Here is a 24,815-nt window from a genome sequence, read left to right as displayed (position 1 = left end):
ACTGGCACCATTTACAAGACTTACAGCCAGGCGTCCTGTAGGGATTTCAAAGGTTTCTTTAGTCTATAACAACTTATCTTGATGATATCCGATTCGTACACTGGCCAATACCTATTAAATGCTTGAATATATGCATAGTCGTACACCACTTGATTCTACTTGATCCGAGCATACCGGATGAGTAGAGCTATGATTAACTCGGCTTCCCAGCACTATTGCGGATAATCATAGGCGGAGAAACTAATCAGTCCAACGACGCAGTTTCTTACAGTATCACAAACCATGCCCAAATGAGCTCTGATCTTCTAGAATATTACACAATGAACAGGGGTTTGCATGAATATTTGACCGAGTGGACTCGTTAATACGCCGAACGAGATTCTGCCTGACAGTTCTTAGATTGAGTTAGGACGACGGAAGATTTTGCGCTCACCAGTCATCCTGGCTTACCCGGCAACCCCACAGCGGCAGCAAAGACGACTGCATCTGGATGGAAGTCTGCAATCAGATGATTTTGATGTTGTACAAACGGGTCTTTTGGCTTCCAACAGTTCATCATGCTTGTCCGCAAACACTCAAGTCCCTCACCTTGACTGGTGCGGCTACCAGTCAAATCTACCGGCTTCTGTTCGTCCCCTGTCTCATGTTTTCGAGAAGCAGACTAACAGACACTCGACAATGTCACGAAAAAGAGAGCAATATTGCATGCCTTAAACACACAGCCAAGACAAGACGTTGAAGAGGCATCAAGCCAAGTCAAAACCTCGGATGCTCCCGGCTGGGCAATCTCCCTCCACTGCCGGGAATCTCTTGTTCTCGACGCCACTGACATCCGCCCAGAGATTCCAACCGCTGATTCCCCCGTTCAACGGCAGTTACGGCACCTAAAATGTGTGGTTCTGCGTGGTGTGATCGATCTCGGCTAAAGTGGTACTGTGGTGCCGCTTCTCCCATCTGCAGGTCTGGTGGCATCCATCCCGCTTTTGTTGCTTGTTCACACCCTACTTCAGGATACTCGAGGCAGACATCGGAGTTGAGGCCAGGATTTACCCGCCGTTAAAGGCCTCTTGATATCAAGGTTTTCTGCGCGGCTGTCAGATCCGAGTGAACTGGTCTGGAGGTTTACAGGATATCTCTGCTGGATAGTAGAGGAGAGTAAGCCTTGTCGGCCCGACAGAACTGGGGGTCAATATGAAGCGGAGATGGATTAACGAAGGATCAATATGGGAAATCAGACGGCGACGCGTTGAGAGCGTGTGGAAAAGTGGCTATTGTCAGCGTTCAGTTGATGAGGTCGGAAAAGGAGACCCAGGAAGAGCTCCGATCCTATCTCTCTCCTCTGTTTGAGTGCCATATACCTGTCTGTCATCCCCCATTCACCAAAGCAGTCCAGTTCCCAGATACCACCTCTGGAACCGACCGAAAACTCACTTCCCTCACCTCAACACTACACTCGCTCAGGGCCAGAGTAAGGCCCAAGGCAGCAGCAAGATGGTCGGCGCCAGCAGTGGAAGTGACCACAACCTCATCCATCGCATGGCGGTGGATGACCCCATTCCATGGTACAGGAAACCCAATCTGAGAACAATGTACCTGCTACTCTTTCCCTGCGTTATCGGAATCGAGATGACATCGGGGTTCGACTCTCAAATCATCAACGCGGCGCAACTTCTTCCAGCTTGGAAGGCCTGTAAGCCGGTTCATCGTCAAAGGGCTGAGAGCGAGTGGTTGTGCTGACAGAAAGCAGACTTTGGCAACCCCACTGGTGCATACAATGGTATCCTCGCTTCAGCTCTGCCACTGGGATCAGTGATAGGGCTGCCGTTTATCCCTATTGTGAATGATACGTTTGGAAGGAGGTGGTGCATTATGTTTGGGAGCGTGATCATGATTATCGGGACAATTATCCAGGGATTTGCTTTCAATGGTAAGTTCGATCATTACTGGCGGCTTTCCCCATCTAGGCTGACGTGGCAAAGGACCTATGTACATACTGGCTCGAGGTATCATCGGATTCGGCCTTCCTTACGCCATCGTTGCTGGCTCCTGTCTCATCGGAGAACTCGGATATCCAAAAGAACGACCCATTCTTACCTCGTTGTTCAACGCTTGCTACTTCATCGGAGCTATCGTTGCCGCGGGGTGTACATTTGGAACGCAACAAATCAACAACGACTGGTCATGGCGGATTCCGAGCTTGTTGCAGATGGCCCCCTCTCTGCTGCAAGTCGCCTTTGTGTTTTTCCTGCCAGAGTCCCCCCGTTACCTCATGTCCAAAGATCGGTTCGAGGAAGCCGAGGCAGTGCTGATTAAGTATCACGCTGAAGGCAATCCAGACTCGGAGTTTGTCAAAGCTGAAATCGCTGAAATTCGCACCACCTTGGAGATTGAACTCGAACACTCGAAACGGTCATGGATGGATCTTGTTGCCACCCCTGGTATGCGTCGCAGGGTTATTATCGGATCGTTGCTCGGCCTCTTCACCCAGCTCTCCGGGAATGTGGTCATCTCGTATTTCTTGGGCGATGTGCTGAAGCTGATCGGGTACACTGATCCCAGCTTCCAGGCCAAATACAACCTGGGAAACCAGTGCTGGTCTTTGATCTGCGGCGTGAGTGCAGCACTGGTGGTGATGAGATTCCGGCGGCGGACGATGTACTTGACGGGTATCATTTCGATCTTGGCAGTCTATGTGGCTTGGACAGCTTGCACAGCCATCTTCATCGATACCAAGTCTGACGTGGCGGCTAAGATGAGTTTGTTTTGGATTTACGCCTACAGCCCTGCGTACAATCTTTGCTTTAACGCCTTGACTTACAGTAAGCCTCGTTCTCGAGTTCACATGTCAAAACTTAATGCTAACAAAAGGCAGCATATCTGATCGAGATCTTCCCCTACGCAAACCGAGCTCGTGGCATCTCCATCTTCCAGTTCTGGGGTAAGGCCGCTCAGTTCTTCGGAACCAATGTCAACCCGATCGGTAAGTCCTTACTCCGACCAATCAAACATGGGAGAGACTAACCCAACCAAGGCACCCAAGCCATCGGATGGAAATATCTCTTGGTCTACTGCTGCTGGATCTTTGCCGAAGCAATTATGATCTGGTTTCTCTGGCCGGAGACTTCCGGCAGATCCTTGGAGGAGCTTGCGTTCTGTATGTGCCCCAAAACTCTCAAGTGTGTTGCAGTTCAAATTTCTAACAAGTTTGCAACAGTGTTTGAGGACAAGGAGGAGTTCGCCCAGAGGGCGGAAGCTGCGGTTACAAAGACTGTTATGCACCACGACTCAGACAAGCAGAGCCATGTGGCGGAACATGAGAAAGTATGATTACCTATGTTGCCATGTTGATGTTGTGCATGCTTGGGTTGGGTGGATCACTTTCAGGGGTTCAGGGGCTCATGGGCTTGGCGAGGGTCTGGGATGAAGCAATGACGCTGGCTACCAACTGTTTAAATATCTCTTGCTTTCCAGATTAATTTCTTGGTGTTATTAAAAGCTCGAGCAATCGGAACGTTGCTGCGCTCGCAGAGCAGAGCAGTAATGATGTGACTGAGCTTTCCAATTGGCATCTGATATAAACTCTGGTGATATTCAGTGCGGTTTGGTAAGCAGTCGACCGATATTGGATCCCTCAATGATGTCTTGGGCCTAATGAAGGGCTTCTTCCCTCGTGCACCTCGGCCTCAGTATGAATTACTACCTGACAGTCACGAGACAGGTGCTTGCCTGGAGCTGAAGAATGAGCACTTCATACCTGGGTCTAGACCACCTAGCTTCTATTTTTACGCCTATGCAGACTGAAGATAACCTAACTTACCAGAGTGGCTCCACTCAGACAGTCTACGCATATCTGCATCAGAGTCATAAACTTACCTGATGGATAGGATTTGATGACAAGTGTAATTGCTAATTCGAGATAGCTGAGCTTGAGAACGACAACACCTAATCAGCAATGCCTGCCAGCAGTCGTGGACACATGCAGTTGACTTTGCCATTAATGGTTTAGGGCTGAACTGCAGAAGTGAAAACGATAGCAGCAAAGTACATGAGTTGAGCTTGGAGGGCAGAAACCCGCCCCTGCCAAGTCCTGCATGAAGCCCTCCACAAGCAGCCGCCCCCGCGCAGCTGTGGCTTGCTGGGAGGGTGGGCGGGAAGAGCATGAGGCAGGTCACCCACAGGTCTACCTGCCATTGGCTTCACATACAGTGAGACGGAAATGACTGCATCACGGGCCTGGCCCACTACGCCAAAGGGTCCTCCCGCCCCCACGCCTCTTCCGACAGAGGCCTACCCACGCTATATCTAATGTACGGTTTGTGGGTAGTACAGCGCCGCCCTGGTCAATGTCCAATCGTGGAAGTCCGAGTCCTGCTGTCCTTTCATCACCTCGGCTTCTCTTATCTAAAGATATCGAAGAGGCTGCTGGACGTGTTGACAGTTCCACAAGATCCGCACCTATCTCTCACTGGTACCTAATTCCCCATTTCCGTCAACTGAGGCCATTGGACCAAGAAGAATAGGAAAGTACATAATCACCTGCCATTTTGGATGCACTCTACCTACAACTATCGAAAGAAGGCTTCAAGTACCTAAGGTAATCCACAACTGAAAGTTGGGCGAATTCCGGATGCTGTTCTTTATGGCGTGTACTCGAGACAAAACCGTCCCACGCTCGTGTGGTTCAGGCACTCTTTTGTGCGCATGGCTCACGATCCCAAATCGTCATGAAAATCCGACGAACTGGGCTCGACTGGGCTGTGTCTCGCCTGTTATAGACATGTCTTGGGTCAATTCCAAGTTGTCGGGGCTGGAATGTCTGAAATTGCATCAATACATTCCAGTCACGAATCAGCATGTAATGAAGTCTTAGACCAGATCGGATCCCGGTTTCCCGGAAAAGCTGAAGACAAGAATCCAAGTCCCTGCGCAAATCCATGCAGAGCAATCAATTTTCTGTCGAACGACGGAGATCACCCGCTCACAGTCTGGCACCACAGTTCGTCACAGTACTATCAATAGCAGCGGTAGCCAAACAGCCAGAATGTAGAAGGTAGCAGTTTTGATAGGTACCTGATCATCTGTTACAACACTGGTAGCGTTCGATATCAAGCAGATTCATATCGTGAATCATGGGCAACAATGCCCGCGGTCCACCCACGACCCCCGCATTGAGGTTGAGACTAGCACCAAGATGGACGGAGATACAGTGCTTATTTCGTTCAAGGCGAAGGATGCGGCCCGCAGACTGGACACTAGCAGGCCACTGTTGGCCCTAAGCCCATGTTCAACAGGGGGAACGTTGCCACCAGATTGACCTGGAGTGATGGCGAGGCGTTCTGTTATCAGATGGGGTTTGGCTTTCTATGACCATCATTGAAGAAGTGGTCGTGATAAGCCCAAGGTGATATTTCATTCCAGAAAAGTTCTGTGCAGGCAGTGTGGGTGAGTGACAGTGATGCATCCCACTCAAAGCGCCTTGGCAACGATTACAGTGCATCTGGACCCCGGATGGCATCAGCGCGAAGTGCGACATGCATCCTCGAATCACAGCAAGTCGAAAATCGCTCAAACAAGTTGGCCGTGGAATGTGTGATGGCTTGAGCAGAAGCTCCGGCATGGGATTCTCAACATGGAAGGCCGGGCACTAATGCCATTCGACTGGTCCTCCCCTCACTGCCGATCTTCAGTGGACATGTCCGTTTTTTGACAACGGCCGCCAGGAGAAGAGCACGAGGGGCCAAGCATCACGAAACACACCCCGCACACGCATAAACTCCTTCCTGCCTGGACAGTGGCTAGCGCGCTGTTGGGGGTTTATCTCCAACATTCACAAGCTTCGTTCCTTTTCGTCCCATTCGTATCGGCAGCTTCCCGATCAGGGAGGTCGCAGCCAAGTCCGCCAAGCCAGGCCCCGGGCGTCCCAGCCAAGTGCCGTTCCGATCTCTCCACGCTCCTTTCTTTTTTCCCACACCCCTGGACAACTGGTCCCCAACTACCGGTCCTGTTGGACAATCTCGGTATTGACCGCATATGTCATGCATTGGGGACCTGTGGAGGATGTCGTGGATGTCCAACTGCTCAGCACCGCCTTTGGATTGGACAGCCTACCCGCTTATCACGCCCCTTCCCATTTCCCACCCACCCACCATGGACCCCAGGGGGCAAATGATGGATCAATCCACGACGACGAATGACTTGGACCCAAGGGGAAGTTGGCGAGGACTCATTCCAACAGGAAGCTGGAGGAGGCGCACGAATGGGTGGTCAGCCACGCAGCTCATGTCGACGGACCAGAGAGGCAAAGCTGAATAAAAGAGTGGTGGTCCTGGAACTGCTACACGCACCCACAGTCCCATGTCCACACACCCACAAGCCCAGCCGGGACCTATCAAGCGAAGCCCTTCTAGTGTGCTTCTCCTCTCTAGTAGGGTGGGCTAGAATCCGATCAGGAAGGAAGTCGTCTTCCTCTCGCCTTGTTCCCCAATCAGTGTTGCATTGACCCAGATCAAGGCGTGACCACTTGCCAGGTATTCACACCTCCAGCTCGGGGGGGCCCCTATTCGGTCTTGGCCAGTCCACCTTCCCATTGTTGACATGGGCCCGATACGGGACCTAGCTGCGTCCCAGATCCTCCATCCAGCGCGCGACTCCGAGGCCGAACATCGCTCGTCCTGTTCACGGCCAGAGAGAGGATCGGGTAGCATAAAAGGACGACGAGATCCCCCCTCGAACGGTTTTGAAGTTCATCAGCAGCATCAGCATCAGCCCTCAGCTCTTCAACTCATTCTCTGATCTGCCTGTTCCTCTCGGTCCTTCTTCTTGCACCAACTTCAAGATGCGTTTCTCTCTCGCTCTCGCCGCGGCCGGTTTGGCCCAGACTGCCTTTGCGGCTCCTCAACCTTCCCGCGGTTTCGGCTGCGGTGCCCCTGAGCCTTCCGAGGAGCTCCTCCAGGTTTCCCAGCAGTTCGCTGTTGAGGAAGCTCAGGCCCTCGCCGAGTCTTACCGCTCCGGGAACCTCACTGCCCGTGATGTTACCGCCCAGGCCATCTCCGTCAAGGTCTATATCCACGTCGTGGCTGCTTCTACTGCCCTCAGCGGTGGTTACCTCACCGTAAGTGCTCGACTTTCGAGGCCCTGGAAAGGTGTCAGCACCAGGTAGCTAACCAAATCAACAGGACACCATGATCAACAACCAGTTCAGCGTTCTCCAGTCGGCTTTTGCCCCCTATGGCATCTCTTTCACCCTCGCCGGCACTGACAAGACCGTCAACGCCAACTGGGCTGATGACTCCAAGGGTTACGAGATGACCATGAAGCGCGCTCTCCGCAAGGGCACCTACAAGGACCTCAACCTCTACTTCCTCCAGAAGATGGGTGGTAACTTGGGATACTGCTACTTCCCCACCACTGCCTCGCCCGGCTCCACCGCCTACATCCGCGACGGCTGCACCATCCTCTATAGCACCACCCCAGGCGGCAGCTCCACCAACTACAACCTCGGCCACACCGCCACCCACGAGGTTGGTCACTGGTTCGGTCTCTACCATACCTTCCAGGGCGGCTGCACCGGTGCCGGTGACTCCGTCTCCGACACCCCCGCCCAGGCCTCCGCTTCTTCCGGCTGCCCTGTCGGCCGTGACTCCTGCCCCAGCCAGGCCGGTGTTGACCCCATCCACAACTACATGGACTACTCCATCGACTCTTGCTACGAGGAGTTCACCCCCGGCCAGCAGACCAGAATCAACAGCTTCTGGACCAGCTACCGCCAGAACGCTTCCTAAGCGGCTGGTTTCGAACCGTAGGACCAGGAGAGGGGATGAGGGGATGACGATGTGGACGGTATATAGCTAGATGGGAGGGAGTCCGAGAGGGACATGATAGAGATGAGATGAGCTGAGGACATACTTGTACATAGAATGATGCTGATGAAGTAAATAAGATATACACTTGCTTTGCAACTTTGGGATTCTCTTTTGAATGGTTGTGATTGAATGGAATGATATGTTGTGTGACAACTTGGTAAACCTTGACGACAAATCCGGGGAGAGGAGCCCAAAGACAGAGTTGTATGTGGTCGAAGAATGAATGAAGTGTGTCGTCAGAGGTAGGGCATTGGGACTTTGTTGTTGGCAAACTTTGGGGAAAGCGGTGTTGAGTCTCGGTGTTGGCAGGAACAGTTAACAATGGAAGGGAAGGAGCGAGGAGCAGGCCGCCAACTGGCTGGAGTTTTGTCGGCACCTGACGACGTCTGATGCTGAAGCTGTCAGCTCACGAGTTGCTCCCACCCACTGGCCAGTTATAAGGGTCACTTTGGTCTCCTGTTTTCAACAGAACAGCTTGTGGTATTACAGCGTCACCAAGCGACGCGTCTCAGACCGAAAGTGTGGTCCTATAAAATGGTCCCTGGGACAGCCACTCCCCTCGAAAGGAGAGGCTGTGGGTTCGAGTCTGGGGGGCGACGATTCAAGTGCCCCTTCGACCCTTAGTGTTAATGCGACGACCACGACAGAACACCGGCAGAGAGGGAATATGTGGAAGGTACCACTTCGGACGGAGGCTTATCATAGGTCCCTGTTAAATAAAAGACGCGGTTTCCGACAGACGGCTTGATAAGCACTCCCGAAGCCCAGATGAGATCCCAACATACTGATGCTGACACTCATCGCTGAGTACCTGGTTCAGTCTAGGACCCGCAAGCTGTTCATGATTTTTTTGCCTCTTTTCTATTTATTTTATATATTACCGCTATTCTCTTTTCTGCCACACCAGACTTTTCTTTTGGCTTCCCACAATACTCCGCACCAAACCCAACCTCCCGCCATTGCTAGACCCAGCATTCATATTTCCGCGAAGATTCCAACCCCGTTGAGGAAGTCCAGTCGTAGAACCTGTATCGACATGGATCGCTTTTCGTTGAACAGGAATACGACCGCTCAAACCCTCTCGAATCCAAGACTCATCACTCCTAACACTAGTCGTCTTGCTCACGACCGACAATCTCTCAGGACCGCCAGCAGTCGGAATCATGCTCGATCTCCTCCTGATAGCAGCTCTCCTGACACCGACAGCATCCAACGCCACGACGGGTTGTTTTTCAAATGTCACCTTCGGCATTTGGTTATCCTGTCGTTGTTTCTGTGGTTGCGGCAGCAAACCACGCGTTCCCACCCCATGCCCATGCTCGCACTCTTCACACAACCTTCTGACTACCCGAGTCCACTGGCCATCCAATCTCCCAGCAAGCTCCTGGGTCTCAGGGCAACAAATCTCTCTTCCTGCGATTATCTTGCTTCCGTTGGTTCCATGGTCAGAGGAGTGTCGATTTCGAGCCTTGTATGTAGGACAGTGCTCCCATTGCGTCTGATCTTGAGGAAACTTCCAGTCTATGTGGCCTTGGAGAACAGTAGGCAGCCGAGTTGCCCATCCTTGAGCAGTGAATGGTTCGTTGAGGAACTCCCAAGGTGAAAGGCGGGCGTTGGTGGCGTGAGGGCATAGAGATGAGTCGTCTCGGTGAGGGCAGATGCAGACCGTTAGGGTGAGTACTTTTATGCACATGTTTTTCTTGTTGTTTGTTTCTTCACGAAATGAGTGTTTTTGGTGTGTATGGAAGTGGAGGTGGTAAAAAGTCAACTATTATATCCCAAACCTACGGCATGGGAAGTGTGAGTAGGCAAGGAATTCTTCTGTGTTCTAAGCATGTCGCTGGGCAAGAAATAACTCACAAGATCTCGATGCGCTGGACGGGTACACCGTGATGGCATCTGACGCTTATCGCGAAACGGCCGAACTGAAAATAGTGTTGGGCGAGTCATTGCTTGATGGAAGTCCGGACTCTGCCAATCCACACACTTTAAAGTTGGTTTGATACAGGCCCCTAGGTTACTGTCAGAGGTATCGCGCCATTGTGACTTGCACGTGAATCTGCTCGGCCTCGCCCGCTGGACATGTCAATTCTATCCCCCCTCAAGAAATCCTTGGGACGGTCAATGTGATGAAGATAGTCGAATCTATAACATCGGACCACAAATCAGGTATCATATACACACGAGGCAGAAAGCCTGGATCCAGGTAATCTGACAATGGGGCAACGGACTTCTCTCAGCCACCTCATCATCTTTGCGGGGAAGGTCAGAAACCTGCCGGATCTCCGGCTACTTTTGTTTTTTTGCTTGGGAATAACAGTGCATAATAGATTAAAAGGATCAATATGAAAGAAGCATGTCTTTCGTTGTAACAATGACACTTGAAAAACAGAGGACTTCTCTCAACGTGTTTAATCAACATTTATTCATAAGTAAGCAAACATCTCGAGGTTTTTAAGGCTTTGAACATGAAGAAAAGAAGGGACACAGTGCTTCCTAACGACTCCAGATAACCCCATAACCCATGCCCCACATGACGCATCTATCGTTACACCCTGTAGAAACAACCCTGATATAACGCCGTTACAGTAAGAAGAAGGGATATGTAGATGCCTGTTTTGTTGAAAGTGACTCCTGAAACCCTGAATGCTTGCAGTCCTCTAATCCACTGTTATTCAGTAACAACCCCAATGTTTCCCTCGCCCGGCATGCCATTATCTAGCCAAAACACGACAAGACATCCAACATTTTGATCATTACCGAGCAACCAACACCATATCCTGCGCGACGCCCTGCACCAAGTCCACGACGACTGGTGTCAGCTTCAGCACCTCCAACGGCCCAAGTGTTCCAGGTCGGACAGTGTCTGTCAATATTGACCGAGCGTCAAGAGCCCACGGTACTAGTGGATATTCCGGAGCGACTATGTAGCTTGGAGGGGAATAGAAGTTTGTCGAGGGTTTGTAAGCGTATGCTAGCATGATGATGCAAGTTGAGGAGAGTCAGAAGATTGGTTGAACACAGGTGCCTAACTTGAGCAAGAACCTGAAATTGATATACGTCAAGAGTGAGAATTCCACAATCAAGGAGAGATTAGACTCAGTCATGCTGGAGTAGCAAGATCAAGACTATAAAACCACCTTCAGCCGCACGCCTGAGGCTCAGTTTGTAGGGAGGCAGTGCATGAGCAAGCACCCATCACAAGGCAGAAGGTGGGCCCGAGGTTCGCTGATCGGACAGATTTTGGTCCGAAGGGGAGGACAAATCAACAGCCCTATGATATGCAACCATTGTGAGAGTATGAGGTAAGTCAGCCCGGTCTGTAGACCGCCAGATCAAGAATGATTCACTTTGATCACGTGGGCCCAATATAGCCATGGGAGAAGGGCGGCTATGCGGCGGCGTTCTGTGCCCCACCTTCCCGTTGACGGACCGGACCTCTGCCGATCAGACCCATAATCTCGGGTTGAGTGGGGCAAGAACCCTCGGACTTCGCGATCTCAAGACACAGGATTTTCGGCACAGTCCGAGGCGGCTCGGTCAGGAAGAATGCCTAACCACATGATCAACAATCTTTCAGCTGCCATCTGCCAAAAGAAGATGGCAAGTAAAAAGCAAAAGATATGATGTGGACTGACTCTCCCGCCGGGAATTGAACCCGGGTCTCGAGCGTTGTTGGATGACAAGCTCACATACTGACCACTATACTACGGAAGATTTACAGGTGTGATCACCTGTCGTAGCGAATTGCTTACCGGCTACAACAAAATCTGTCTTTATGATGAGCCGCCGTTTCTCCCCTGACAGTTCGCTCACTTTTGGCACATGCGCCTTCAATTCGCGTTACCTCACACCCACCTCCAAACCTCACAGAATAGCGACCTCGAATAGTTCCACCAAAGCGAACACGCGTAACACTTTCATCATAACAAATCGGCAAAATTAAAGAATTCATCAGCATTGAGAGAAAGGTATGTCGTCCAAATCTCTTCTTATGTACGGTACTGTTCCTAATTTTCACCAGAGCATAAGAACCCCGTCAAAACAACCCCGCGTCACCCATTGCCATCCGCGACTGGTCCTACCAACTTACTCAGCATCCTCTTGGAGCTCAGCCTCAGCCTCGACCTTGCGACCAAGCTTCTCAGCGAAGCGCTTGCCCCAACCGCCACCGAAACCGGGCCAGCCACCGCCGCCGCCACCACCGCCGGGAAGCTTGGAGATGGGACCAGTGGGGTTCATGACACCACCGTTCGCAGTCCAGTAAGCAGCAGGGTTGAGCGGGCGGCTGGTCTGCTGGTTGATACCGAAGCGGATCCAGGCAAAGAGACCCTCGGAGACGTCCTTGCCAATGAAGGAGTAGCGGACGATCGGGTCGTCACCGTTGGCGCCGGCCTGGAACAAAAAGTCGCGCGTGTTCTGCTGGATGGGCATGCGGTTAGTGTTGTAGGGCGCGTTCCTCTCAGCGGCCGTGATGAGGCCTTGGTCAAAGTAAATTTGACCAATATGGGCAGCGCGACCGCCAGTCAGGGTATTGTTGGCGTGCTTGGTGGCTCCGAGCCAGACGATGGCTGCATCAGAGGTCAGCTTTTTTGTCTCTTGACTTGCTGCAGTTGGAACTGCTTACCGTGGATATGGGTCGCACGACCGTCATAGTGACCTGGGAACATGGTGTCAAAGGAAGCCACACCATGGCTGTCGGTAGGCTGCACGCCGCGAAGGGTTGTGCCCTTGAGGATGGAGGCATCGTTGGGGTCGCCCATGCCGGGGTAGCCTTGGACACCAACATAGATACCCTGCACGATGTCAGTTGGGTTCACCAGCATTCCATCGCGCTTTGCGGCTACTTACGGTGGCGTTGGAGCTCCAGATGTCAACGTAGGCGTTGGGGACGGTCTGGCATGTCTTGTAGTCCACAACTTGGATGGCAAGCGTCATCTTGATACCCCTCTCGCCGTTGGTGATGTTCTTGCGGATCTCCTCGCCCTTGACGTCTATCAACCAGTCAATACCTGAGCATCCACGCTATTCAACGACCAAGTCACTCACACAACGGTCCCTCGTCAACGACAGGCATGAGCATGCAAGCCCCATAGTTGGAAAAGAGGGTGGAAAGGTCCATGCCCTCGGTGACCGTCTTGTTGCTCTTGTGGTCGATTCTCGAGACGGAAAGGTAGTCGCGGGGAGTGATCTTGGGCTTCTCGTCAACCTCGTAGCCCAAGGCACGCCTCAACCTCTTGATCTCGGCACCATTGATCTCGACGGTTCGCTGAATGAACTCGGGGCTGTTGAACTCCTTGCTGCAGTGGTCAAGAGACCTCCGCTCGAGTGGAAGAGCGCGGTGGGCGTGGACCGCCTCCTTGTGACCCGGATGGGCCAAGGCCAGAGGGGCCAGCAACAGGGAGGAAAGCAAACTCTTGAGGGCCATAGTGGTTAACGTCAATGTACGTTCTACACGACAACTGCAAGAGAAAGAGGAGATGAGCCCCAGGCCAAGATCCAAGGTCGGCTCAAGCCGAAGATATCTACTTCCAAGAGTGGCGCGTTCCCCTCTCCATCTGCGAGACTGTGACCCGGCTGCATGCCATGGTTTCCTTCAGGCCGGATCGTCGGCTCTCTCCGTGGGGCGGGTTCGAGAAAGAGTGATGCGACAATCAATATCCAGGTCGCATCACCAGCATTCAACCACGGCCACTGCCTCCGCAGCGAGTCCACGAGGGCAACATGTATATCACCGGTATAGCTTCATCTACATGAGCATACCCACTCAAGCTTGCCGGAACACAGATACAGCACTCATGATTGGGCCGAGTAACCAGACTGATAGCCAAGCGAAGCCTGCCGCCAAGCGTTCCCCGGATTTTTAATCTCCGTTCGCGACAGTGTGCTCTCTATGGGGGGACGAATCGGGTCGTCCGGCGAGAATGGGTTGTGTTTAAACGCACGGGTAAATACAATCTAGTGGTCGCCCAAACAACGTTTACTCTACCGCGTGTAACCACAGCATGACGACGCCCATCCGCTTTACCCAGAGATGATTCTAGCCCCAAGCAAGCAAGAACCATTTTTGCATTTATGTTCGGAACCCTTTTCGGCAGTTGTGGTGGTACAACACTACCGTTCGCCACGTCCAATTCGACGAAAGGACCTTTGCCGGCTTCCGGTTGTTGGGTCGCCATGCAAGGTTTTGTCTTCTTCCGGTCTGTTGGTTAGAGTTTGCTTCTGTGCTTCTTTGCAAGAAACAAACAGCAATATATGCTGGGGTTGGTGCTATACTATTCTTTCTGTGCCGCCCGCTGCGGGTAAAAAAGACTTGTTTCTTGCCAACATCACTGCTGCAAGGTCGGTTGAGCCAGCCGAGCTCCCAAGCCTTGGAGTGTTTCTTTTTTTTCATATCGACGTCGTGGCTCACTCTATCTTTGCTGACAGCGGAAATTACCCGCGAGGTGATTCGTCGGCAGTGTTTATCGCAATTGCGTGTTTTCTTTCCAGACAGGGGGTCATGGATAGCTGGCAACGTCACGCAGCGCTTATTCAGCGGCAGGCACCCGGCACTCAAAATGTTGGCTTCTTTTATGGAAGGGCCTAGACTAGGTAGATAGTTTGAATCTGAAGGTTGAATATTTTTATTTATGAATAGTAGCGGGCATAAACAGCAAGAAAGAACGGATGGACCAAGGGCAAACAGGTATGAAAATTGCGAATTATTCAGGTATTATCTATTAATTTGACCTTGGAGTGGTACCAAGGCATTATATTGTCAGTGAGGTATTATAAAAGCCATTAGCGAAAGACACTCTTGAAAACATCCGCAAGCCTATCCGCCCTTGACTTTCTACGCTCAGACTTCTCCATTCTCTCTACGACATTGTCCGGCAATGGAGCAGGCCCGAGAGGCAGCATGTAAATAGTAGCTTGATCCATACTTACGTATACAATCTCATCAGCCGACGCCTCCTCTCTCTGCGCACCAGTCAAAGCAGCCTCTGCCTCACGGTCAAGTAGTGGTGAACCATCGGGAAGCTGATAACGATACCGGACTTGACCGCGCTCACCAACCTGGGCCCAAGTCAACGGTATCAACGGAAGAGAGTACCCATTTCCAGCCCCCCATCCACCACACTGAGCACAAAGTCCGTCCCATAGAAGAAATGGTTTGTAACCCGGTGGTGGAATAGTCTGTTTGTGCTGGCTTCTCTGCATGCGGTAGCATTCTCTATGGCTTAGCACTCCTGCGTAACTGGAAGCCTTGTAGTAAAAGTTACATGGCATCCAATGGATGTCTGGGCGGATGATGACTGAGAGCGCCTCGGAAATTTCAGCTGGGTGGTAAAACAGCCCATATGGAGATATCGAAACGTGGTGTGGGCATGAAGGTTTGCCGTCGATGGTCAGAATTTCATCGAGGGTGCAATCGCACCAGGGGTGCTTTGGAACTGTTGGCCAGCACATGATGAGATTATTGATTTGATGAATGAATGGAAAGGGGATGGAGAGCAAGACAAGTCCGCCAGCAGCACTTTCCAATTAAATATCCTATCTATCTAGAGATGGTTACATTCTCATCATTGATGTTCCACGAACAACTGCGCAACCAGTTCATGCGGCGGGCAATCAAAGAGTGCTACCACATGTCTCGAATCTTCCTGATGCTGCAAAATAAAGAAAAAGGTGTTCAAGGGGGCAGTGGATCTGCCTCAACAGCTTCTTTGTTAAGTCGAGTTGTTATCTTACCATTCGGCGCTGACAACAATGCCTTTGACAAAACACAGAGAAATAGCCAGGCTCTCCCACCTGGTGACACTCAAACACATCTTGCGCCTGCGGCGGAGAAGAGGCCAATGCATGTATGTGGAGCCCGGTGCCACGAGAAAGGGTGAGGACTGAGATCATAGCCGATGATGCCCAAGTCTCGGACATGCATCTCAACCTCCCACACTTATGCAACGCCCGACGGTATGCTCGACCAACGAGTCAAGACCGAGATGCCCGAATCTTGCGGACCGGCGGCCTGGACACCTCGGTGGCAAAGAGCAACGACGTTGGACCAAAACCCCTAAAATATGGAGGCTGTCAAACTGTCAAGGGGCGAGCATGCCGGTCCCAGCGAGAAGGGTGTGGCTGGGTTCATGGCCATGAAGACGCTGATCGAGCAAAGGATTTGGCGCTGGGTGGAGGAGAAGAAAGAGCAGCTGCCTTTCACGTTCAACACCCTGCTGTTGGATAATGTGATCTGGCCGTGCCTGGACCAAAAGAACCAGGGCATCCTGTCGACGGCGGGGAGGGTGCATTGGGTCTGGAGAACGCACACGTGTGCATACTGAATATGATGGAACCTCGTAGGTTTTCCTCTCCTGCTGTTGACAAGCAGCTCATCTATGCCTTTTGGGGCAGGTACGGCTTTTACCAGATGGGCGAGATGCTGAAGGAGATATTTCCCAGGCACGTCGACAAGGTGGCCCAGGTTGAGAACTATGGTGAAGACCATAAAGTGGGCGACACGGCTGTTGGCAAGGAGCTGCTGAGCAGACTGAGCCGGAATGGCGAATGGCGCAAGCTGAAAGAGAGTCTGGCGGACAACGCAAAGAGCTGATTGTAACTGGAGAAGCCTGGTGTTACAGATCACAAGCTTTTCACTATAACGAACTGATTGCTTCTGTCTTGCACCGATAAAACATTTCTCTGTCTGTAGTCGTAAATCGTAATAAACCGTAAATCGTCAACTGGTTATTCGGGTCTGGCGTTTCAGGACGCGGGCGGCTGTGGGTTGTTGCCAACTGTTTTGTACAATTCTCTCAGCTCAAACGCCTCGTGGCCGCCTTCTGGCACTTCCCCAATCACTCTTGCCGGCTGTCCTGCCACAATGGAGAAGCTTGGGATGACCATGTTGGGCGGAATGACAGTTTCGTCCAGCACCCGTACGTAATCTTTGATAATGGCAAACTCGCCCACCACCACTCTCGCTCCGATGTGTACGTGGCTTCCGATCGACGCGGCTTGGATAACAGACGAGGGCCCGACAAAGACGTGGTCACCCATCCGTAGGGGCATGTATGTGAAGGCACTGCGTAGAAGGGACAAGTTAGAGATTTATAGTGTAGCAAGCTATATATGGTGGCACAGTACCCCTTATAGAATCGGCCTGGCGGGCGTAAACACGAGGCTCGGCTGAGGAAACAATAGCGGCCAATTGCTACAGCCGTGTTGTTCGGTGTTCCGCTGCTGCTGCTGCTGCTGGAGGAGGATTGGATCGATCGGACCAGGTCGCCACGGATCATGACTTCGGGCTGGATGACTGTCTTTCCACCGAGCATAATGTTTTGGGTACCGACGAGGGTAGCTTTGCGAGCGACCTTGTTGCCCGTGTCCTACGCAATGTGAGTCTAGATTCCTCATCCCGATGCTTCGAGGTCATTGACATACGGTCTCAATGTATTCTCCTCTCGGCGGACGGCGCGACATGTTGGCTGCTGCTGGAGGTGTATCTTGGTATTTGACAGGAATGTTTGATGTTTGGGTTCCAGGTGGGATTTGGCGGTGTTCCGTCAAGGTACCTGCGTGGGGTCGCTACAGTGGCTTGGCGGAAGCTCTGGCCCCTTGTTTCAGCTGTGAACCCTGCAGGCAGTGGGTGATGGTGGGGTCATGTACTGGGCGCTTGTCCTCTGGCAGTTGCATCCCCCAAAAGTGCCGTTTGACACTTGCTTCACCTCTTCTCACATCGTCGACCCGAGCCATAGCTATCTTCAACAGCAAAGCCACGCAAGTTAATACACACCCTAGCTACTTCGTCCGCCGAAAGTCGCCCGGTGTGAACTCATTCCAACAGCCAGCGCATCACTTACGACAGGATGACCCCAAATAAAACAAACATGACCAATTGGCTTTCAGCGACGAGCCCCTTGAATCCTTTCTCATGCACGATGGGGGCCAAGCCGCCAACTTCACTCTCAGATCCATTCCCTAAATAGAGACGACATGTGCCTGGAATGAGAGTCTCTTGCAACATATCCTCTCCTCAGTTTCTGACGATATCCAGTATGCCGCCTCCTTCATCAGAAAGCGAAGATGACACCAGCCAACATGTCTCCAGTAGCAAGGGACAGTCTGGCCCGACAGTCATGTATGCCGCAGCGCCAGATACGCCAGGAATACCATCAGACAACTCCCCATCCATCTCTGATCTCTTTCGCGAGATGCAAGAGACCAACCGGCTTCTCAAGCTCATGTTGGCCGCTCACAAGCCGGATGTGCCCTCATCGCCGGTTTCTCAACTGTCAAGAGAGACCACCTCCAACAGTGACCCGGATCTGGTCAAGATGAAAGTTCGAGAGTTGGTCCGTGACATTGCGCACCAGTCATTCAGTCCCGCGGACCCCTCGAACATCAAGAGATTCATTCGCAGCTTCATCGAAGAACGCATCTCACACAAGCCAAGGGAAGGCCACCAAGGAGAGTATGGCCCCGGTGCATACGTCCCCATTTTTGTATCATTACGAGACAACCACTCCGGGCCGCTCGCAGAGATATACTGGAACTGGGAAAGACCGAACAAGTTGGACCCCGTTCACCGAGTCCTCATGGACGCATCTCAGGTCTCTAATGTCACCAAGCAATGGGGTTCAAGGTTCGATCTCGATGCTTTGACCTTTTCTCACTCTCGTGAGACAGGATGGATCATCGGCAAGAGTCCTGCCCTAGAGGGAGCCATCATTGGATGTCCACTGTTTTACTCTGGCCAAGGGCCAGCACAGAAGCTGGTGACGGCGAGGTCCGTCTTTGACAAGGACTGGAAGCCCATCGCCTCAGCAATGGCAGCCCCTGATCACTTGACCAGCCCCGGCTCGCTGTGGCATTGCACTGCTCCTTTGCTCGACGGCGGTTTGATGGCTCTTGACCGCCTCGCACTCATAACCGCCGTGGTGTTGAACAAACCCAACACCGAGACCGGCATCGCCCACCGCTTTCTTCACGAGTTTTGTGCCGGATGGAAACCTCTTTACCTACGTGGCAATCGCATGAGTCACACCGGGTGGTCAGGAAACTCGGACACCACTTACCAACACACCATCCGCTGTTTCTCCCCCGCCAGCAGGTCTGATAAGGTCAATTTTGGCTTGAGGCCTCATGCGAAATGTGTCAGACAATCCGGCCAGTTCCCCTCTCACCTTGCAAGCTCATCCTCTTCCTTCACCGAACGGAGAATGAGTCTTCTGTGCCACTGGGACTACACTTATCCCCCCCATGGGTTCCGTATTGTTGCCTTGACCGATGCTATGACCATGAAACAAGATGGTGATATTAATGTGTCAAATGACTTGTTTACCGACTGGGGAGATAGACACTTTGCTGTTGAGGGGCTGAATGCTGGCTATCATTTGCTCCAAAGCAGCATCCACCGTCTGCTCATGTTTTGGGAAACCGAGTGGGGCCACTGTTTGGACGCATTGGAGAGCAACGTCAACACTTCTGTCAGTATCTCTCGGCCATGGTCGTCTCATCATGGCACACACGTTACTAACATGTCAACTTATAGCTCCTCGACATTCTCGACGATGAGACCAGCTCCCGCCTCATGTTTGACACTTCCTTTGAACGCTCCAGAGTGTACTTCAAGACACTGCAGATGCTTCGCATCTTCGCCGACGCCATTCGGGAAACTGGCCGCGATTTGCAAGAGATGGACCCCGAGAAGCTGATCCAAGGGAGTTTCCGGCGCGCTGGACACGATGTCCAAGCTTTCTTGAAACAGGACCCGCTCAAGGACAAGGCGCTCTGGAACAACTGGAAGATTCTGTTCGACTTTCAGCAGCAAACTGAAGAAAAGCTGTTGCGAAGAATTGCTGAAAAGACGGAGGAGATTACCAGTTTGAGAGACGGGGTGAGTGGTGGTGATTGGAGCAACTTGGTAGACGAACCTGTGCTAACGGTGCTGCAGCTGTTCAACGCAACCTCTCTCCGGGAAGCCTCGCGGGCGACTACAATGAACCGATATGTCATTGTTTTCACCATCATGACTGTTTTGTACCTACCCCCTAGCTTCACCTCTGTAAGTACCCCTCCATGCCAAGCTCTCGCCCAGCAGCTTGCTGACATGACACAGGCCCTGTTTGGCACCCCACTCTTCGAAGCCGAGTCTCAAGAGGAAACCGTGGAGCGATTCAAGACATCAACCATCATCGTGTGCGTCATCACCTATGTTCTCGCCATTTCCCTCATTTGGCTAGCCGACAAATGGGACATTGCCGGTGTTGTGTACCATGACCTACGCACACTGTGGCGGGGCACCACGGACCGGCTGAGACGCAGGGGACCTGATGGGTGGAGCTTGAGGTCAAAATCACGGAACTCGAGTTCTGATGCGTTGGTGGAAGGCAAGCAAGCTGTGTAGCCTCTGTCTAAGTGGTGCTGTACTTGGCCCAGACCTTCTCATCGTACTCGTCCATCCACTTGACATACTCTGGCCCCGCGGCAGCCCACCCCTTAATCCCACCCCCCAGAGCAAGACTCTGCATCTCGGTGTCGTTTTGGGACGAGATATAGTCCGCCAGCCAACTGGCTGCTCTGCTCCCTCTACCTGTCGATGAGCCTGTCCATAGCGTTCAGCAATCTGGGGGGACATTTCAAAGGCAGAGCAACCTCGTGAAGGCTTACCACAATAAAAGATGACCTTTTTAAGCCCGGCAGCCTTGAGGGTGGAGTACACCGTTGGCAGAGTCGGATAGAGGCTTTGAGCAGGGAGGTTGATGGAGCCGCGGATTGTACCGCCCTTGTTTATCTCAGCGTCGTGATCTCATACGACGAAAAAGGATGCAAATGGGAAACACCTACCTCAAAGTCGTTTCTTCTCAGGTCAACCAGCACGGTATCTTTTCTCCCGTTGGCGAGAATGGACAGGACCTCGTCACGGGGGATGAAGACGGTTTGAGAAGAGGGGGCGGGGTAGGCGGCGTGCCAGGGTGCTGGGACAGGAGTGTCTGTGGACATTTTGCGGAGGGAGTAGGTGTGCAATTGGTGAGGTCGGATTGTCCTGGATTTTGGAAAGCTGCGTACCGAACGAAGAGATGTTGATATAAGGAACCTGTTCATTGCAATCGTTGCAAGAGTTGACGAGAGAACCTCGTCCGGCAATGATGCCGGATCATGCATGGCGGGGCAATGGGAAGAAGGAATGTCACTGGCGACTTGTGATTGGTTGGGAACGAACAAACTCCCCGAACCCACCTCTTGTCAGTGCTGCCGGGTCCATAACAAGGGGGTCGAAAGGGGGTCCAATAACATGTTCAAAATACGGGTCACGAAAGGTATCACAGATGATTGTCATGATGCACAGGTAACAAACGTCAAAAACTTTATGGGATTATACTTTCACAATTATGTAGGCAAGGTAAGCACTCAACGGCCACGGAAAAGACAAGACACGCCCCTCCTCATCAGCCCCTGATTTCAAGGCCTAGAAGGCATCCCCCTCCCCCACCGTCCCAAAACCTCCCCAATCTCCCCCTCCCTCCTCCGAATCCTCTCATTCTCCCTATCCACCAGCTCCAGCAGCCTCAGCGTCAAGCTCTCCCAATACCACAAGCTCCCCTCCAGCCCTCTCAGCGTCCTGATCCTCCTAAGCGAAGTATCAAACGCCTTCCCCCTCGCCAACCACTCCTTTGGGTCCAAACCCAAAAGCGTGTTCCACAGAAACGTCGCAGCGGCGTACCGCTCACAGATGGCGTCCCCAAAGCGTTTAAGCTCGACAGACAGGGCTTGGTTGGCGGGAACGAGGTCAGCGCGGATGAGGGCTTTGGCTGCTAGCAACCAGCCTTCGTGCGTGGTGGCGAGACGGGCTTTGCAGTCCCGCAGCCGCTCGATGGCGTCGTCGAGGGGGATGAGGTTGTCGTCGCTCCGGACGAGGGGGTTGGAGGGTGATTCTTGGAATTCGGGGATGGGTGGTAACCTGCTGGGGTGCCCTTGCCGGGAGGTTGCCTCACGGAGTTGGGATTGGGTGGTGGAAAAGAGGCGGATTTCCTCTTCTTGGATGGGGCGGAGGGAGGAAGAGGAGCGGCGGTTGTTATTGGTGCTGCTGCTGCCCCGAGTTGCGGGGGGCCGCCGTGTGTGAACCTGGCTGGCGGATTCGCTTGGGGTGACGGAGCAGGGCCGGGATGCTACGAGGTCCAACCAGTCTATATCATCGTTATTATTTGGCTCCATTTTGAAGAGTGAATGGATGAAAAGCTTACCAATGGTGAGGATGACGTGTTGAATGTTGTTCTTAGTGCTTTCTGCCTCCGTCTTACTTGTTGTGAGAGAAAGGCTTTTGTGAGGATGAAGGGAATCTAAGAGAAGATGCCAATGGGAGCAAAAGCCCGTCTTTAATGCTTACAGCTTGAGGGTCAGAAACCTATTCTTGTCCCAACAAAGGCATTGTCGACTTTTCCTTGTTCTTGCCACAAGACGGACGGTCTAAGCGGCACGCAAAGGGAAGCAAGGAACAGCCCGGCAGTTCACTTCTTTGTGCTCCTGCCCTATGTTAAATCCCCCACTTCCAGTTATGTGTGAGATTAAACTTTAAGTGATGCACTTGACTGCCGAATTATAAGCGGGGTAAAATAACATCAGCTCTCATGGTCATTCGTTGAGCAGTCTGACGTCCGAGAGTTGCCTACACCGAGCTATTACATTTCCAGGGTACAGCAATCCCGTCTCAGCCCCGTCTCTCTTGACTAATGTGCGAATCTAAAGTCCAGTCTCTTGCTTCCCTTGTCCGTCGTGGTAGCCAAGTAATTTCGCCGCTCCTCTTGGCTCATCCTGTCCCAGGTTTCGTCTCGCTTCTTGTTTCTCCATACGTAATAAGCCTTGACCAGCAGGTAATTGACAATATTCATGCTTGCAATGCCAATCAGGGCCCTGTTACCACGTCGGTATTCCGGTCGGTCGTCTCGTCGGTAAATGTTGGAGGATATGATACTGTTGGTTTGGACTGCCATGTTGTAAAGCGCAGCAGAGACGGTACGTGTGCGCACGGTATTGCTGTTTCTGCTGCACCATCCCACTTGCATTGCATGAGTGGAAGGATATGACAGCAATACCGTGACGACGGCGTATGCTGCCCATCTTGATGCGTCGGCTGGTAGCAGATAGAGGGCTACAACACATGGCAGAAGCCACATTTGCATCACCACTCCCATGAAGGCCCTTTGGTTCAGCTTCTCTGACAGATATGTGATGAGGAGCATCTGGTTACGTTAGCCGTTGCCTGAGTATTAGAGGGCATTTGTGGGGTAACGAACACTGATGGTGCAGGTGATTTGGCAAGGGATGCTGAGCAGGTTGGAATCAAACGTATCGAAACCCAACTGCCGGAGCGTCAAAGTCAAGTATTGATCCGGTGGGCCGGCAGGCATGGAGAAAGTAAGGCCGATGAGGTAGATTGGCCATAAGTCAAAGTCACAAAGAGATTCCCTGGAGTCAAAATCAGTCAGTCATGGTACCCCCAGTCACAAACAAGCGAGGGACAGCAAGCAACGTACCAAAGTAGCTTGAAAGTGATGGCTTGCCGGTTATGCATGTCACTCTTGGAAGGATCGTCCCTCAGGATACGATTGACCATGATTTTTTCTTCATGTTCCGTAAACCATCCCTTCTTGCGCCAGGGAGCTTTGGTCTGCGTTGGTGAAGGTACCATCTGGAAGTAGGACCAAATACCGATCACCAGTGTCAGAATGCCCTCCAGGAGGAATAGCCACCGCCACCCTTCATATCCATGATATCCTCTCAGTCTCAGGAGTCCGTATGCCAATAGGGGGGATATGACATCTGTTAATCGATTTGCCATCCAAAACAGCGCCAGGCGGAAAGGAAGTTCTGTGCCTTTGAAGAAGTAGGACATGTACTAATAGACGGTGGTCAGTACCTATCATGACGGACCCAGAACCGGAAGAGTGGGAGACAGACCAGGATCACATCGGGAATAAAGCCGCCTTGGAGCAATCCAATCAATGCTCTCGTTGCCAAAAAGGATGATCGTCCTTTGAGCCAAAATTGTGCCGCACTCACGATACTCCAGAGAACCATCTGAGCTGGAATCCATCGATCAGGACCAATCTTCTTACTGATCAGTTGCGAAGGCAACTCGGCCAACAGGAAACTGATTCGGAACACAGTCTGGCCCAAGTTGTAGTCATTGGTGTCCAATCCCAGGTCGTCCAGGAAGTTGTCCGTGTTAGCTTGTGAGATATTGCTCCTGTCCAAATCCAAGGCGAAAAAGGCAACGCAACTCCACGCGGTGACCTTCCAATCTATCTTTCTGATCAACGGAATCTCCTCTGCCCAGGTCCACTTGAAGGAGGGATCAAAGCGGTGACGATTCTCATAGCGCTCGGTCGGCTGGAAATACGGAGCGAGTTCGGGGTTGTCGAAGACAGAAGGCTGGGTGGCAATATCTTCGGGGCGGCGGCTCTCACTTTTCTTCCAGGACCAGAACGAGGCAAGGTTGGTTGTGGGCTTTTGAGAGGCGCGGAACTCGGCCTCTTGGTCAAGAATGCGTTGACGGATAGCCTCTGGCGATTCCTTTTCTTTTTCGTTGGTTGATGACCTGGACGACTTGGAGGCCGTTTCGCTGGACGAGGCGAGTGCGGTCGAGGACTGAATCTTGTCCTTGGCGTCTGAGTCTCCGCTGGGTGCCATGATGGAGAGAAGCAACAAGGTTGAAAATGAAGCCCTCTGACGGTGTATCCATAGAGTATCGCTGATGTGCATATGGAGCGGTTGTGTAACTTTTAAACATCTCCATATTTTATATTACTGCCGTGGCCGTGGAAAATCCGGCCCCCATGTGTCACTCCTCGGATGCATCTCGAAGCAGGTGTGAAGGTGCCGGTGAATCCAGAACGATAATGTCAAATGGTCAAGATCTTCCGCCATTGTATTCATCTGGGCTCTGGTTGGGTGACTGTCTGTGATACCACC

The 24,815-nt window shown here is 52.2% G+C and overlaps 8 protein-coding genes and 1 non-coding gene across 9 annotated transcripts; 4 read left to right on the top strand and 5 right to left on the bottom strand.

Moving 5' to 3' along the window:
* Window positions 1–1,039: 1,039 nt before the first annotated feature.
* Window positions 1,040–3,398, top strand: QC763_214160 (uncharacterized protein). Its single transcript, XM_062910456.1, has 5 exons — window positions 1,040–1,690; window positions 1,748–1,927; window positions 1,980–2,819; window positions 2,873–3,154; window positions 3,215–3,398. The coding sequence occupies exons 1-4, from the start codon at window positions 1,492–1,494 to the stop codon at window positions 3,019–3,021; spliced, it is 1,368 nt and encodes a 455-aa protein (XP_062769312.1). The 5' UTR covers window positions 1,040–1,491; the 3' UTR covers window positions 3,022–3,154; window positions 3,215–3,398.
* A 2,048-nt stretch (window positions 3,399–5,446) lies between these two features.
* QC763_214170 (uncharacterized protein) lies at window positions 5,447–7,965 on the top strand. Its single transcript, XM_062910457.1, has 2 exons — window positions 5,447–7,111; window positions 7,176–7,965. Exons 1-2 carry the CDS (start codon window positions 6,836–6,838, stop codon window positions 7,779–7,781), a joined length of 882 nt encoding a protein of 293 aa, XP_062769311.1. The 5' UTR covers window positions 5,447–6,835; the 3' UTR covers window positions 7,782–7,965.
* A 3,534-nt stretch (window positions 7,966–11,499) lies between these two features.
* QC763_0044830 lies at window positions 11,500–11,579 on the bottom strand. The gene has a single exon. It is a non-coding gene; the product is annotated as a tRNA-Asp (tRNA).
* Window positions 11,580–11,910: 331 nt separating this feature from the next.
* QC763_214180 (uncharacterized protein) lies at window positions 11,911–13,586 on the bottom strand. The gene is made up of 4 exons (XM_062910458.1): window positions 12,912–13,586; window positions 12,714–12,856; window positions 12,490–12,658; window positions 11,911–12,433 (listed from the first exon to the last, which is right to left on the bottom strand). The coding sequence occupies exons 1-4, from the start codon at window positions 13,288–13,290 to the stop codon at window positions 11,952–11,954; spliced, it is 1,173 nt and encodes a 390-aa protein (XP_062769310.1). The 5' UTR covers window positions 13,291–13,586; the 3' UTR covers window positions 11,911–11,951.
* A 1,783-nt stretch (window positions 13,587–15,369) lies between these two features.
* QC763_214200 (uncharacterized protein) lies at window positions 15,370–17,398 on the bottom strand. Its single transcript, XM_062910460.1, has 3 exons — window positions 17,286–17,398; window positions 16,989–17,230; window positions 15,370–16,926 (listed from the first exon to the last, which is right to left on the bottom strand). Exons 1-3 carry the CDS (start codon window positions 17,322–17,324, stop codon window positions 16,608–16,610), a joined length of 600 nt encoding a protein of 199 aa, XP_062769308.1. The 5' UTR covers window positions 17,325–17,398; the 3' UTR covers window positions 15,370–16,607.
* On the top strand, window positions 15,926–16,455 carry QC763_214190 (uncharacterized protein; the record flags this gene model as incomplete). The annotated part of the gene is made up of 2 exons (XM_062910459.1): window positions 15,926–16,173; window positions 16,257–16,455. 2 exons carry the CDS (start codon window positions 15,926–15,928, stop codon window positions 16,453–16,455), a joined length of 447 nt encoding a protein of 148 aa, XP_062769309.1.
* Window positions 17,399–17,569: 171 nt separating the features above from the next.
* QC763_214210 (uncharacterized protein) lies at window positions 17,570–22,279 on the top strand. Its single transcript, XM_062910461.1, has 3 exons — window positions 17,570–19,330; window positions 19,396–19,908; window positions 19,963–22,279. The coding sequence occupies exons 1-3, from the start codon at window positions 17,849–17,851 to the stop codon at window positions 20,248–20,250; spliced, it is 2,283 nt and encodes a 760-aa protein (XP_062769306.1). The 5' UTR covers window positions 17,570–17,848; the 3' UTR covers window positions 20,251–22,279.
* Window positions 20,258–21,008, bottom strand: QC763_214220 (uncharacterized protein; the record flags this gene model as incomplete). The annotated part of the gene is made up of 3 exons (XM_062910462.1): window positions 20,258–20,448; window positions 20,514–20,628; window positions 20,691–21,008. 3 exons carry the CDS (start codon window positions 21,006–21,008, stop codon window positions 20,258–20,260), a joined length of 624 nt encoding a protein of 207 aa, XP_062769307.1.
* QC763_214230 (uncharacterized protein) lies at window positions 21,972–24,605 on the bottom strand (the record flags this gene model as incomplete). Its single annotated transcript, XM_062910463.1, has 5 exons — window positions 21,972–22,030; window positions 22,088–23,083; window positions 23,138–23,309; window positions 23,378–23,739; window positions 23,802–24,605. The coding sequence occupies 4 exons, from the start codon at window positions 24,603–24,605 to the stop codon at window positions 22,571–22,573; spliced, it is 1,851 nt and encodes a 616-aa protein (XP_062769305.1). The 3' UTR covers window positions 21,972–22,030; window positions 22,088–22,570.
* Between the last annotated feature and the right edge of the window lie 210 nt (window positions 24,606–24,815).

This window comes from Podospora pseudopauciseta (genome assembly GCF_035222475.1).
Source record: "Podospora pseudopauciseta strain CBS 411.78 chromosome 2 map unlocalized CBS411.78m_2, whole genome shotgun sequence".
Classification (NCBI taxonomy): Eukaryota; Fungi; Ascomycota; class Sordariomycetes; order Sordariales; family Podosporaceae; genus Podospora; species Podospora pseudopauciseta.
This window is presented reverse-complemented; position numbering and strand designations above follow the sequence as displayed.